Source organism: Lagopus muta, chromosome 1 (assembly GCF_023343835.1).
Source record: "Lagopus muta isolate bLagMut1 chromosome 1, bLagMut1 primary, whole genome shotgun sequence".
NCBI classification, from domain to species: Eukaryota; Metazoa; Chordata; class Aves; order Galliformes; family Phasianidae; genus Lagopus; species Lagopus muta.
Window position 1 is genome coordinate 121,739,623 of NC_064433.1, and position 15,258 is coordinate 121,754,880.

At 39.1% G+C, this 15,258-nt stretch overlaps 1 protein-coding gene across 3 annotated transcripts in view; it reads right to left on the bottom strand.

Annotated features, from left to right (window-relative positions):
• The window catches only part of GLRA2 (glycine receptor alpha 2), a 128,857-nt gene extending 124,629 nt beyond the window's left edge, over positions 1 to 4,228 (bottom strand). For 2 of the 3 annotated variants that reach the window (XM_048933389.1, XM_048933391.1), the window contains exons 1-2: positions 3,440 to 4,138; positions 1,093 to 1,226 (exon numbers count right to left, since the gene is read on the bottom strand). In XM_048933389.1, the coding sequence (XP_048789346.1) occupies positions 1,093 to 1,226; positions 3,440 to 3,507 (202 nt within the window). In that variant the 5' untranslated portion in view covers positions 3,508 to 4,138. Of the gene's footprint in view, positions 1 to 1,092; positions 1,227 to 3,439; positions 4,139 to 4,163 lie in introns of those variants that run through there. The other variant, XM_048933390.1, reaches the window with a different exon arrangement.
• Positions 4,229 to 15,258: the final 11,030 nt, after the last annotated feature.

Below are 15,258 nucleotides of genomic sequence, written 5' to 3' on the forward strand. Positions count from 1 at the left end.
TCATTCCATGTCTTGTAATTTGTACTTGTGGAACAGAGAGAAGAAAATGATCGTTGATCTAAATTAATTAAACACTTTTCTCATTGGCATGTAGGTGGCTTTTTCCCATCAGTTCATTTGCTGGCTAAGAAATTATTGTTTGTTCCCCTCGTTATCAACTTTCACAGCACCACTAACAAGGAGCAGTGTAGAAAATCATGCATTTTGGTCAACAAAGCCAATAGGTATGAGTGCAAATGTACATTAGCATCAGAGTTGTTTATGAAGGAAGAGTTTTATTAATTTTTAAAGTATAACTACATTCCAAGCTTTGAGCTGGGTTGAAGGGCCAGTTTTGGAGGAATTAGAGAACTCTTCAAAAGAGATAAAAATTTATCTCTTCCCTCATAGCTGTCTTCATTTGAAGCCAAAAGACATATGTGTTCATTTCCACTAGAATTTAAAGATCTATAACACGGAAAACTTGTTCTGATAGCAATAATTGCAGAAGAGGGCAGTTCACAGCCTTCTTTGTGCTGGAATAGTGGTGGTGATTCTCCACAACTTGGTTCAAATTTTGAAAGAAAAGGAGAGAATCGTAGAAGTGTCAAACAGAACATGTTTTTGTAGTTTTTGTAAGGATCATGGGAAACTGATTCTGAGAATTCAGTCAACATTATCAGGATAACTGCTCTGTGCATACCTCGAGTCCTATCTTCCTTCTTCAGACACTGCTATAGGAGAAACCACCATTCAGCATGGAAGCGTTGAAAGTTCTCATGGCTTAAAAATTTCAGGAACAGGTTATCTCAGTTACTTTTAGAGGGAAATCCTATTTACTTTTTGAAATTATGAAGGTCTTTGGAGACAACATCTTATAGCTAATCGTTTTTGACCTATATAGGGAAATTTGAAGAGAGTGTTTTCTGTGCAGAGCTCTGTACACTTACTACCTGCACTGCTCCTTTAGTCCTCCCCTTGGAGCAACTTATATGCATGACAAAATACCCTAGAAAGCCAAAGTTATTGTAAAAAGAATAAGGAATCAGATGTGACATCCTTAAACAAAACAAACAAAATCATTAATTTATCAACAGTCTTAAAAAAACTTACCTTTAAAATTTGGTCTGATTCTAGCATCATACCCTGATGTCCTCCCCATCAGTTTGTCCAAAAAATCTGAAGGAGACAGGGTCTGTGAGGGGGATTTTCCAGATCTTGAATCATGTTCTTTACAGAAAGTCGTCCTAAATAAATTATTAGCCATCATTAGTATTTAGCTAGTAAATACAAAATTTAGCTAGCTAATATTTAGCCACTTAGCTAGTATTTCATTCAAGTCAGGGAAAAAAATTATAACAATAAATAACATTGTCTCAATTAACTGAATGCAGCAAATAAGATTTTTATAGAATGATATCATATATTTTTCATTAGAGAACTTTATGCTAGAAATAAAAATGAATTTTGGATAGCATGCATGGACATATTTTGCTGTTCAAAACAAACCCCCTCCACTTTAAAAATAAATGTATTTTAGCTTTAAAAATTTAGAAGACTCAGTCTATTTAAAAAAAAAAATGTGTAAAGAAATCTTACAGGAATTTTGATATCTAACTCATATCACTGATTTAATTAGAAGTATATTGTTAAAATTTATGCCTTTTAGCACTGATTCAAGGTGATTGTAAACTTCCAAACAATAGGAGTCATCACTCATCAAGCAGATCTGCTACATGTTGGTTTTGTGAATATTAGAAAGGATGTAGATGCAAAAAAATGTTCTTTATAGATGCTACTCAAAGAAGATTGAAATCATGCTAGTGAATGTCTGGCTTCTTCACCAGGAAAAAAGATTTCAGTCAGTCATACATGATCTTAGTGATTTGTTTTGGTCTTTTTTTCACCAATTAACATCAAATAGTAAATGATCAGTATTATCACCAGCTGGTATTTATACGCAAGCTCCTGAACATATGCCTGTTTTCAGATTTGAAAAGTAAACTTCTGGTACCAGACTATGCATATGAAACTTCATATAGATAACAAATTACATGCTTCAAGCACAGTAAGTATTTCAGAAAAAAAGAATTTATCAGTTCCTTCAGGTCATTCTGTAGGGAAAATAAACTAGTAATGAAATAGTCATATTTGGTGTGCAGAGGTACAGATTTCATCACAAGCAGCACTATCTTGGTTCCTAAATAACCAATATCATGGTATCTGTGCTTCAATATATTCATTGAGCTACTAAAAGTAATAAAAGCACTGTCTTCTTAACTACTCTCTATTTAAATATTTGCCCAAAGGGAACCACTTCGTTTCAGGAGTCTTGCTCTTTGCTGTGCATTTACATGTAAGCATACTAAATAATACTAAATAACACTAAATTCTTTCTCTTTTTATAAAGCCATCCAAACTGCTAAAAGGCAATGTGACAGTAAATCTTGTAATGCTATTCCCCACTTTTTCAGTTCCATATATGGGGGAGGAGGGAGGGAGTTGCTTTTTTTTTTTTTTTGCTTTTGTTGTTGGTGTGACACTCTTATATCTCTAATTTTTAATATAAAATAGATGGTATTTGCCACTTAAATACTAGAAATGTTCAGATAAGATAATAAAAACTTGAAAACTAATCCAGTCTAATTATTTTGGATGATACTCTACAGTGTACTTCTGTCTCCTTTCAGTGTCCACTAGTGATAAGTTGTGCTGTCATCTCACGTGTGCAAACTCGTGAATACAAACATTTTTTTCACTCAGACACTGTATACATATGTTATTACACATATAAAAGCATTCTGTATGTTTACATGTAGATACATAGCTTTGTACATGAAGATAAGGAATCTCAGCTGAAATGGTGTTTTGGTGAATAGCAATGACTTGTTTGCCTTGTATTGCAAGAAGTCAGCAGCTGAAGCAAAAACTCAAGCGTTAGAAATAAAATAAAAAGAGAAAATAAAAATTAGAAGCAATAACCTGATGTACTGATACTTTATATTAGCATAGTAATGGTTTAATTAGGTATCTTTCCAAAATCAGAAGACTGGATTTCTAATTTCAAATAACCACATCCCTGACAAATCTGGTTGATCATTTCCAGAGCCTGAAGAGGAGGGAACCAAAGCAACTTCCTACATAAGCTCTGGAGGGAGTACAAAGATTAAATAGCATTTGGAAGAAAAACTGAAGAAACTGTTTTCAGCTATATTGATAATCAGTAACAAAGCATGTAGTTGAATCAGAGAAATGGAAAATAGATCACCCAAACTTGAATATTTCTTGGTGTTTGTTACCAAGCAACGAGTCTCTGAGTGTAAAAAGGAAAGTCTATATAGAATGAACACAAAGCACTCTCAAATATAGCAAACAAACTAGGTAACGTGATATAGTTTCTCTACAGTTATGATGTCCACATTCTTTGAGAAATATCATTACAAAGAGCCATATCACCTACCTGAAATGGTTTGTCTCTAAGAAAAATGCAAATAAGGTTGTCAAAATTTTCACTAGCTGTCGGTTCATTCCTCCTGCTTTCTGTGTTGATTTGGAAAATATCCCAGAAACGATTCCAGAGAGATGCAGGGAGAAAGTATGCTGGTGCTGCCTAGATTCCCAAATTCAGCAATAATTTATTTTTCTTGACAATCAGGAAAAGAAGGTCTGGATCTCTACAAACTGGGGATAAAAAAGAAATGCCAGTCCTTGGAATCATGGTCAGGTCAAGCCTAGGCTCATCTCCAGCAGCCAACAGAAAATATACAAAGCATCAGACCTGGTTATTCCCCACCTTGCTTTGACTGGGTGATGAAGAAAAAAAAGAAAAAAAGAAAAAAAAGAAAAAAAGAAAAAAAAGAATAGAAAGGAAGGAAAAAAAGAAAAAAAGAAAAAAAAAAAAAAAAAAAAAAAGGAAGTAAAAAGAAGGGAGAACCCTACTACCCAAAGAGCATCACCCAAAGGGGAGTAAGCGTTGAGAGCAAGCAGTCTGTTGCCGGTGTGTTTTTTATTCCCCTTTTGCTTTGAAAAGTAGCATTTAGGAACGGTGGTGGGGCTACTGGCTCGCTCTGTTCCACTCCCCCGTTGGCAGGGAGGTGTCTGCGCTGCCGTGCGGGAGCGAGCGGGCGGCGGGGGCTGCGGGGAACCCCAGCGCCCGTGCTGGAATGAGGCGGGCGGGAGCGTACCGCGCTATAAATTCAGCACTCGGACAGCTCCGCGCCTGCCGCTGCGCATGCGCTTGGCGTCCGGCGTCTGGGAGGGGAGAGGCGCGCGTGTCTGTGCGCGCGTGGGGGTTCTGTGTGCGCGCGTGGGGGGGGGGGGACGCGCCCAGAAGGCGAGCGGGAAGATTGGTGGCACGGGGTGCGTGTGCGAGGAGGGCGTGTGGCGTTTTGTGCGCCTGGGTGTACCTGAGCTGCGAGAGGGGAGGCGCTGGGGGTGCGTGTGAGCGGTACGTGCTGGGGCGGAGAGGGGCCGGAGCCTCAACCCAGTGGCTGGGGGAGAGCGGCCCCCGACACCTGGGGCACTGCGGGGTTTGTAAGGAGTGGAGCGGGAGTGCAGGGGCGAATGGGATCTGGGGAGCCCGTTTGCAGTTGTCCTGTGGTGTAGAGAAGAAATTGATGGCTTTGAGCTTTCTTGGAGGTGGCTCTATCCCCGCACCCTAAAGTGCTAGTAGCATCATGCTTTTCTTCTTATACATAAGGAACTGAAGCACTGGCAGCTGAAACAAGGGTCACGGTTACCTGAGGTTCCTTGGGTACCTTGCAGACCTTGGGTACCCTCCTGCTCCCCAGCGTCCCCATCCTTTATGCTTCACACAGCGCTTCCCACAGCCTTCACTGCTCACCGACAGCTCCTCATGTTCAACCCAGACTGATGGTGGGGTATCACATTGTTTGAAGGAAGTCAGGGTGACTTGAAGCCTCTGAAACACATACGTTGGTGAGTGGAAACTCTGCTCAACCCTTAAAGTGTTTTGTTAACATGATTTCAAATGGGAAATCTCATCTAGTGAATTTTGGTGAACTAAGTGCTTCCCTCTGCCATCCTTGTGGTTTCTCCTCCACTCACCACCTGCTCTGTCTGGCCAGCCTGACAAGAATCTGGACGCTTCCACATTGGTGTAGTTGGCCTGTTGGAAAATCCTAAACTTTGTGAAAATAAGAATCAATTCCATTTCAAATCAAATCCGTTTCAATATTCTGATATGCAATTCAGACAAAAAACAAAAACAAAAACAACAAACAAAAAAGGCAGTTTTCTCTCAGTGCACACACACATTCTCTTATCTCCCTGGAAAAAAACTGACACTTCACGACAGAGACTCTTACCACATTTGTAGTAATATTCAAAAATTCCTTCTGAACTTTATTGGTTGTTTTCCGACATTACCAAGAGATCAAAGCCACTTACCGTTCATTAAATGAAACTCTGTTAAAGCATTTTGTTTATTTTAGCTTAACACAATAGGATATATCTGAAAAAAACCTCCACACCTCACTAGCTATTCATAGGTGCAAATGGTAGATATTACATCTTAGGCACAGCAAAACAAAGGAAGAAGAAATTAGTAGGAAAAGTCCAAACGTGCGAACCTACATCAAATCCTTACTGCCTTGCCTGCTGAGTCTATGTCAGTAGCACAATGAGAGGTCCAACAGAAGAAAGGCCACAGACTTTGCGTTTATTGAAACCATGAAAGTGTTGTGGTAAGAACTGGGAGCTGGTGCTGACTCACGGCGCTACAACATCCTCCAGCCTCACTGGAAGACAGTTCTTCCTGCTAACATGGTATTAAAGAAGAGTTATGTATCGTACTGCAGTCTCATTCTGAGAAAGAAAGCTCACAAAGCCACATCTGGAAACAATAAAAGAGTTTTGAGTCAACAAAGACATACTTTTCAAATTTTTTCCTAACCTTATCTAGGCAGGAACCCAATAAAAGTGCTATATATTCTTACCTTTCATTAAGATAAATGGAGAGATTGGAGAGCAATAATTTCTATCTGCTGCAGGAAAAACTATGTCTTTTTAACCGACACTGCCACCTGCTTAAAAGAGTGGGGAATCTCAGGAATGCTTGTACAGTTCCCAGTGCAGAAATCACAGCAGGTATCTTTCAGATGATGCTGTTCACGTGGATTTTGTGATATTACATGCTTTTAAAGGACTATAAATGCTCATTACCTTTCTTGTTAGAAAAAAAAAAAAGTAACTAAACATTGAAGAAGTTTTCTAACTAGAGAAAATCTTCTTGAAAGTTTTCCTTCCAAAATTTAGCTGCTAGCAGCCATTTCCTGCACTTTCACAGCTGTTTGAAATGCTAAATAACTACAATTCTGAGCTTAAAGAAAGCAAAAAAAAAAAAAAAAAGGCTGCAGGAAGTACTTTAAAATAGCCTGCCTATAATTGCCACGGGGGTTGTAAAAACATGATAGGAGATGTAATAATAAGAATTTTGGGTATCTGCTCCATCATTCCTAACAACCTCCAGAGCCCAGAGACTTCAGTAACATGTTAATCAGCACAGAAGTTATGTGGAAGTGCTAAAGAAAACTTAATAAGGTCTTGAAAAAGGTGATTTACTGATACAGACTTCAGGTACAATCTGCTCAGCCTGGAGAAAAGGAGGCTCAGGGGACTCTTTCGGATGTCAATAAATACCTGAAGGAAGGGTGCAGGGAGGATGGAGCCAGGCTCTTTTCAGTGGATTCCATTGGCATGGCAAGAGGCAATGGGCACAAACTGGAACACAGGAAGGTCCTCCTGAACATCAGGAAGCACTGGTACATGCTGTGCAATCTCCTCCTTGGAGATGTCCAGAAGCTGCCTTGGCTGTGGGCCTGGCACTCTGCTCTGGGTGTCCTGCTGGGGCAGGGGCTGGGCCTGATGTACCCAGAGGTAGCCTCCGACCCTGACCACTCTGTGATTTTGCAAACTGCAACTTTCACTTGAATAACTCTCTTCTTAAAACATTCAGGGCTCAGACAAGCTATTTTTCCTAACCAGAGGGCTCCAGGTTTCACTCCCCTCTGTAGATTGGCAGAATGATTTCTTTGCATCCTTTACCCATTTTCCATGAACTGGAAAGCATGCAGAAGTTCCTTCAGTCATTCTTTCAAAAGTCTCTCCTTACCCTCTGCCCATTTACTTACTTATTTTTCACAATTGCTCTTCCTGGTGGAAGCCTCTGTAATCTCCTTGTTGTAAATCATCCACAATCAAACACTGTCTTTAAAACGTATGGCCAATCGTGAGGAATGAGCTACAGCTCTGTGGTTCAGGGGAAATCATTTGGAGGCAGTATGCCTGGGTGTCCACAGCTCTCTCCTTTGTCCCCCAAGTGTTCAGGAATGGAAGATGCAAGTAACACAGACATCAAAATGCAGCAGTTTGTGTATGAGCTGTGTAGGTCCTGATGCACAGATGCAGTTCTTTCCAGTGTCACTCATCTGTTATCTCTCACAACACATTTCTGACAGCGAAAGTGTGACAAATGGCAGTCATGGGCTCCTGTACAGGATGAGGTGGGGGGCTTGCGGTAAAATGGTGCAGGAATGTGGAAGAAGAAGAGAGAGAAATGCTTTTCTTCCAGGGAAGAGACTAAGTAATGTATCCTTACAGTTCTCCAGGCAGATACCTAAGATTAATAAGGGTACTAAATATGATATATTATGCCAAACATGGATTAATTCAGTCATCTCTCTATTCTACTTGATTTTCTTAAGCACTAACTGCTGATCAGAAAATAGGACAGAATCACCCCATTTCCATGTAAATAATTTTCTAACAGTTAGTTGATGGCACATGATTTATATTTGCATTGAATATGCACTTTTGGAAATTCAGAGAAATGGAAGAAACAAGGTCATACCACTTTCCCAAATTATGACAAATAATTTATCAAGGAACACACCACTGAAGAAACAAAATCCATCACTTCAAGTATGCAATTAGTGTCCATAAGAAGAGGAAACTCAATATAACTTTTGGCACGTCAGGTTATGATAATTGTCAGATGCTTGTTAACAAGGTCAAGTGCATTTCAAAATACTGCCAAACATACAAAAAATAGATGGAGTACAGAGAATGTAAAAGGCCCAATTATATCGGAAGTAAAACAAACAAAAAAGCCCTGAAGGTAATACAACATGACCACATGATGAACTAGGGACAAGAAACCAACTGGACTGTCTGCTTTTGGAACTGTACTACAATAAATTATGTAAAGGATAAAAAAAAAGTAGTCAATCCTGTTTTTCTTTAAGTATTGTGTTAGTAAGAAGTCCCTTGTCAATAAATGAAGTGATGCCATTAGCTATGTCAGGACAATACAATAGCTGGGTCTTCAGCTGAACAATATAAAATAAAAGTATGTACTTCAAGTATTTTTATACCTGACATTAACAGATATAACAAAGCATTTGTCAATACAGTTTGTTTTGATATGTACTTCAAGTATTTTCACATCCTTGATTCTTTTTTTCTTATTAATTACCTGAGTGTCATTAAACTTTTCAAAAAATACAAAGTTCTCATTGTTCTCTACTATGTATTTTTTTTCTTTTTAAATAATAATTAATAAAAAAAAAATAATAATAATAAGATTGCTGGAAAGAAATTATAGTAAAACTATATTAAATTGAATTATGTATAAAACATGCAATTCTGTAGAGTACACCTCCTATACATGAATTTTGCTTTCTGAAAGTTTGTGTGTATATATATATAATCATAGAATCATAGAATCACAAGGTTGGAAATGACCTACAAGATCATCTAGTCCTACCGTCTCCTCATCACCATTGCCACCACAAGCACTAAACCATATCACGCAGCACGTCATCCAGACGCCTCTTGAACACTGCCAGGGACGGCGACTCCACCACCTCTCTGAGCAGCCATTCCAGTGCCTGATCACTCTCTGAAAGAAAAAGTTCTTCCTTAAGTTCAACCTAAACCTCCTCTGATACAACTTGCAGCCATGTACATACACATGTATACATATGTATGATACATCATAGATAAACATATTTATATACAAATTTTATACCCTTTCATTACAAGATCACCTGCTGAGTGGAAGAAGGGAAGGTGGTGGATGTAATTTTTCTGGACTTTATCAGAAGTCATCTGGACAAACTGTCCAACTGTGAGCTGAACACTACACTAGGGAAAGTACAGGCTGCATGGCAGAGCTCTAAGTATGATGGTGAATGTCACTAGCAGTGTTCCCCAGGTCAGTTCTGTTCAATATTTTTATCAATGGTATGGATACAGGAGTGGAATGCATCTTTAGTAAAATGTCCTGACAGCGTTAAACTGGGAGGTACTACTGACTCTCTGGATGGACAAGAGGGCTGACATAAGCATCCAGATGCACTGGAGCTTTGAGCCATCAGCAGCAGCATGAACTTCAACGAGAACACATTGAGCACTGGTGGAAGCTCACCTGGAATATTGTGTGGAGTTCTGTTCCCCACAATACCAAAAGAATGTTAAGATCCTTGGAAGCATCCAGAGGATGGCAACAGAGCTGGTAACAAGGCTAAAGGCATGTCCAGCAAGGAGAGGCTGGGGGCATTGAGCTGACCAGCCTGGAGGAGGGCTTGGTGAAGGGAAGAAGAGGGAGATGCCAGGCTTTGCTCCTGGGAACTGATGGCAGGGTGGAAACAGCAAAGAGCTGTTGGGGCAGGGTCAGACTGGGCATTAGAAGACATTTCTTTTGCATGAGGGCGGTTATACACTGGAACAGATTTCCTGGAGATGTGGCTGATGCCCCACGCCTGCCAGTATTCAGGGGGCATTCAGATACATTTTAACCGTGAGACATCTCAAAAGCAGTCTGACAACTGGACTCAATATATATGTCCCTTCCAAATGAAACTATCCTATCCTGTCCTATCCTATAATCATAGAACCCTTAGAGTTGGAAGGGACATCTGAGGGCCATTTAGTCCAACTGCCCTGCAACAAACAGGGACACCACAGCCAGATCAGGCTGCCCAGGATCTGATCCAGCCTCACCTTGAAAGTCTCCAGGGCATCAGCCACAACACTAAGTCCTATCCTGTCCTATCATGTCTTATCCTATCCTATTATGTCCTATCCTGTACTGTCCTATCCATATCAGTTCCTGGTGTGATTTTTCTTGCACTGCAAAGGTAGTAAAAATAGAATACACCAGGTCTCATTTGAAAACTTATTCTCTCCTCTGCTCAAGGTGTGACAGTTCAACAGTGTCATTAAAAGGGGATTTACATGTTTTATCAGTCAGCTCAAGCAGATTCAGCTCTTGTTTTTTTGGCATTTCCATCAGATTCCTGCTTTTCTCAAGAACTTCCTATGCTACAAAGCCTGTTTAAGTGGTTGATAATACTTTGCTTCTAGCAGTGTACCAGTGAAGCCATTAAAATATACAAGAGCATTTCATACAAATAAAATGACAATATCTGGTATTTGGAGTAGAACAATACTGGAAATAAGGACTGATATAAGTACAGTTATATACATTAACCAATCCAGGTCTTATTACCTTAGAGAGTAGCAGGAGGAAGAAAGGCTAACATGAGCTACTTATTCAGTCCTTGACCTTCTCTTGTAGTTCATGCTAGGATTCACTGGCAGATGTCCAAACAGAAATAAAAAAATACTACTCAGAAATATCACAATATCGATCCTTCTCTACATTTCATACTTCCTCCTGCCAACTCAGACATGTCTCTGAATCACTGATGGCTCTTCGATGTCATTTATAGCTTAAATTACATACATATATTATATACCACAGGCTCCAAGAAATTATTCAGAGAACCCATTCACAGCAAAGGCAGACTCTACTAATGACTGAAAATCAGTCTTAAACTTCATACTGGTGCCTTGGATTTAGAATCTTTGCTCATGAAATTAGAATCTCTTTAGTTGGTAATACCTGATGGCTTAGTAGGAGGCACTTCAGTAGCCAGAGGCTTTTCCAGGCTCATTCCAGCTATGAATTTCTTCCTCCATGCTATGCCAGGCTGTAGAGAAAGTCACCAGAATTGCTATCCATCATCCGCCAGGAAAAGAATAAATAGGAAACCAGTCTAAAACACTTCCCATACATTTTTGTTTTAATCTCACTTGACTGGATACATCCTCAGTTAAATTTTCTACAAAATGAAAACTGAGATTACTAAGTGGAGGCACTAAAATGAAAAATCAGTGATGTGTACTGAATTATTTTTACATTTCATATCTATTAATCCATACACAACAAGTTTACTGCAAATACACTGTCCTGCCAACATCCTTTGTTTACTGCATCTGAGATAACCACAGCTATGAGAGACAAGTATTTGTAGGAAAGCAACAAACCACTCATTTCTTAGAATTGTGTGGCTGATGAACATCCATTCAGACTTAATATTTCAATTTTTTAATTTCTTATGGTAACAGTGGCAAGAAAGCACTGTCCCATGGATGTCTGGTAGCGTGACTAGCAAAGAGCACTGTTAAACCACGCTGTTAAGATGATTTATCTAGCGAATACTTGCTTCCAATATAGAGAAACATAAAAGTTCTGTCACAGTTCTTGATTTCATCTGCAGCAATAATTTTGTTCCAGATGTTATATGTTAGCCTGATGAGCAAAATATGTTACTTCTACTGTAAAACAGAGACTTCAGCATGCAGCGGAATTGAATAGTAGCAATGAGTAAAGCTGCACATCGCAATCAGTTTAATCGTATCTTCTCTTAATGCTTGTAGGCTGAATTTGCTTCTGTTCTGATGGTATTATTCTGTAAATTTTGGTCTTTGATATTTAATCAAGTATGCATTCTTCCCGGCTTGCAACAGAACAGATTTTTACCCCATTTAATGCTTATCAAGCTCATTCAAAATAACATTTTTAAATGGACTTTATGATATGGCATCTGATCAAAGCATAAGGATGCAAAGATCCGGAACGGTGTAATCATACGGGCAGAATGAAGAAAGCTGTAAAGCTCAATTTATTTATAATGGATTAAAAGAGTTACTCTAAACTGATGTTTTAATTTTATATGTCCGGTGAAGAGCATGATAAAAGCAATCACAATACAAAATATGAATAGTTTAGATAATCACATATCTCCTGCTTGTGCTGATTAGCCATCCCCTAACAAAGTGCAGACACAGCCATTTTTGGTACCATTAAGGAAAACAGAACTATTCGAAAGAATGCAAAAGCAAAACAAAATAAATGAAATGATAAAAATAGAAACATAAAACCACTTTGTCACAGGCGATATTTGGACACCTACCTGTGGCATTTGCAATACAAAGTTCACAAGTAACAAAGAAACATGCTGTGACAAAAGCAGGCAGCATGCAATAGGGTAGCAACGTGATGAAACGGATATTTCTGTGTGCTCTGAGAAGTCTCCTTTGTCATTTTTCACACTACAGACATCTCTTCTGTTTTTCCTCTAGCTTTTACTAGAGATGAATATCAAGAGCAAGTGTGTGAAAGCGTGGGTGCATAAATGCCTTTTCCCTTTCTTCTCCGTGGTTCTAGATACTGGGAAAGAAAGCGCTTCTACCTTCTCTTACAACCTGCTTGGTTTCTCAGTACAGCATATAAAGAGGGAGAGATCTCAACTTCTGCATCCCAGCAACTTGCTGTTAGCTCTGCCGGCAGAATAAGAGCATTCCTGTGAGATGGAGCCTGTTTAACTTGAAAAGCAGGGGAAAGGCCCTAGAAGACATGTTGCCTACAGACTGACAGGCTGCCTGTTACTGGTGTGCGCTTTCATACTTAGCTTTCTTTATGGCTACTGGTGATCTGTACAGTACCCTCTAAGTCATCAGTAAATTTAGAGCCATGATTAGTTCTTAATTTGAAAGCATCTGTTTGTTTATGACAGGAATATATCCTGTGGTGAGGTCAGGTGCCTTGACCTGGAGGAATCAAAATGCTGCTGAGCTCTGCCTCAATCACCTTTCTTTAGGATTAACCCTTCTGTAAGGCTGTCTGAGATCTAAAGACAATTGGTCTTCCACCAACTGCGATTTTGGACGTTAGGAAAAACTTGTTTACAGAAAGGGTGGTTGAACATTGGAATAGGCTCCCTAGGGAGGTCATTGAGTCACCGTCCCTGGCTATGTTTAAGAGCCGTTTGGATGTGCTGCTCGGAGGTTTGATTTAGCAGAGAGTTGTTAGAGTTAGGGTACTATGGTTGGGCTGTGGTTAGACTTGATGATCCTTGAGGTCCCTTCCAACCTAAGCAATTCTATGATTCTATGATTATTTATAAATTTCTTGAGTAACATGAGCATGCTATGTGAATTTACATTAAAGACTTTCATGAATTCTTCCTAGCATACATTGAATAATACACAATACTAGAAAATTGCATAAACTAGTATTTAAACTTGTTGGAAAAAAATATTATTTGTGACATAATTAAAGGATGTAACATAATGCACTATTTGTTATGGGGTAAAATGAAGATTGCCCATACATTTCCCGACTGGAATGCTTAACCATAAAGTTTTGTTTTCACATTACTGTTTGTACGAAAAGCAATACATATTTAGATTTCAAATGAATAAAAATTGACTACTCTTCTCATCTCCCATGGTATTCATTGCCAAAACCAGTGTTGAGAGTTAGAGAGAAAATAGAAAGAAAATCTATCATAAAACATGTATTTCAGCTAAATACTTTTCTCTTTAGAAAGTAATTAAGCAATAAATTTATATTAAACATTTCACCTATGTTACTGCTACTACCCCAAAAGGAATTTGACTAATGCTTATTAACTAACTGTATTGAACAGTGGCCTGTGGAGCAGTGGTAATAAGATTTTATGAAAGGCTCCAGTTTAAAACTTGTGTTCCCTCTCAGTGCATGTGCATAATTACTATCGATGCCAGTGTGAGTTATGCATTCATTATGTAGTATGTACCAAGAGGAGAAAATGCTCCTACAGAGAATGTGTATCTGTTCATATCTATCTCTCAATTGTTTACACTCTAGGGAATAAGCAAAGGTCATTTCTCCCAGGCTTTTCTCCTTGCCTGCCAAAGTATGAGCCAAACTAAAGTCAATTGGATTTTCATTGGAGCTTTCAGACACTGTAAGTATTCGGCTTGTTAACCAGGTGTCTCGCTCCAATTTATAGGAGGGAGAGGAGGTTCTTTTAATATCTGTATACCCAGCGTGACATTAAGAAACAACAGTTCAAATGTTGGTCCAAACAGTTTATTACAAATCCTGATCAGGGAGTCAGGGAAGGGAAGGAGGGCGATAGAAAAGATAGGTAAGCAGCAAGAATCACATAAAGCAGGGATAATCACCACCAGGATCCAGCAGCGTCCCGTTGCACAGCGCTTTGAAGGTGCTTATGCCAAGGCTTCAGTCCTTTCCACAGTTACATTTTATAGCCAGGTAGTTAATGCCCCTTTTAAAATCATCTGGCTGGTTGTGTATCCTAACAACGACATTCTAGAATCTGCACATTCATGAAGGAATGCACTTCAGCAAAATTGGAGTGTTCAGCTTTTTCTGCTTCAACAATCATTAAAATACAACAGAACACACACATAAAAAAAAACCCAAACCCTTCCTAAAAACTAGACAAGATTGTCTGGCATCTGTTCATGTGTGTATGAAACAAAGACAAGAACAGGAATTATTTTTTGAAAGATATCAGCCACTCACTAGTGAACGTGGCGCTATCACAGAATTAACCCTGGTAGCAGAGAAAGACTGATTCAGTGTACACAGGCAGCCTGCAAGCTTGCTTAAGAGAATACTGATCTGCAGTAATCAGCACACAAAGCAGAGCTACAGGTTGCTAGAGATGCACTCAGACTGTTTCCATGGTCCGCTTGGAGACACAAACCTGGAATCACCAGCATTTACAGTTTTTGTCCTTTTCCTTTGGATTTGATGTCTGCCAAGCTAGAATACACGGTTTTCTGTCTCATGGAGAATTGTACAGGTTTTAAAGTCATGTGGAAATATTAAAAAAATAAATATTAAAAAAAGGTTATAAGTTTCCATGCTGTTAATAACACTGAGAAGAAAACAACATTAAAAAAAAAAAAAATCACTTAAGCTGGATCATTTCCCATCTTTTTAGCAAAATCCTTCCTATAATATAAACAAATGCAGGGTGTCCTCTGAATTTGTTCTGGCTAAACTAGCTGCAGTAAAACTTAAAAGCCTGTGAAGTTTTCACTGAGGCTTGGAAAGCAACATGTATCACCTGGGAAAAGGTCACAGCAATCTTCCTTCTTCTAAACTCTCGCCTG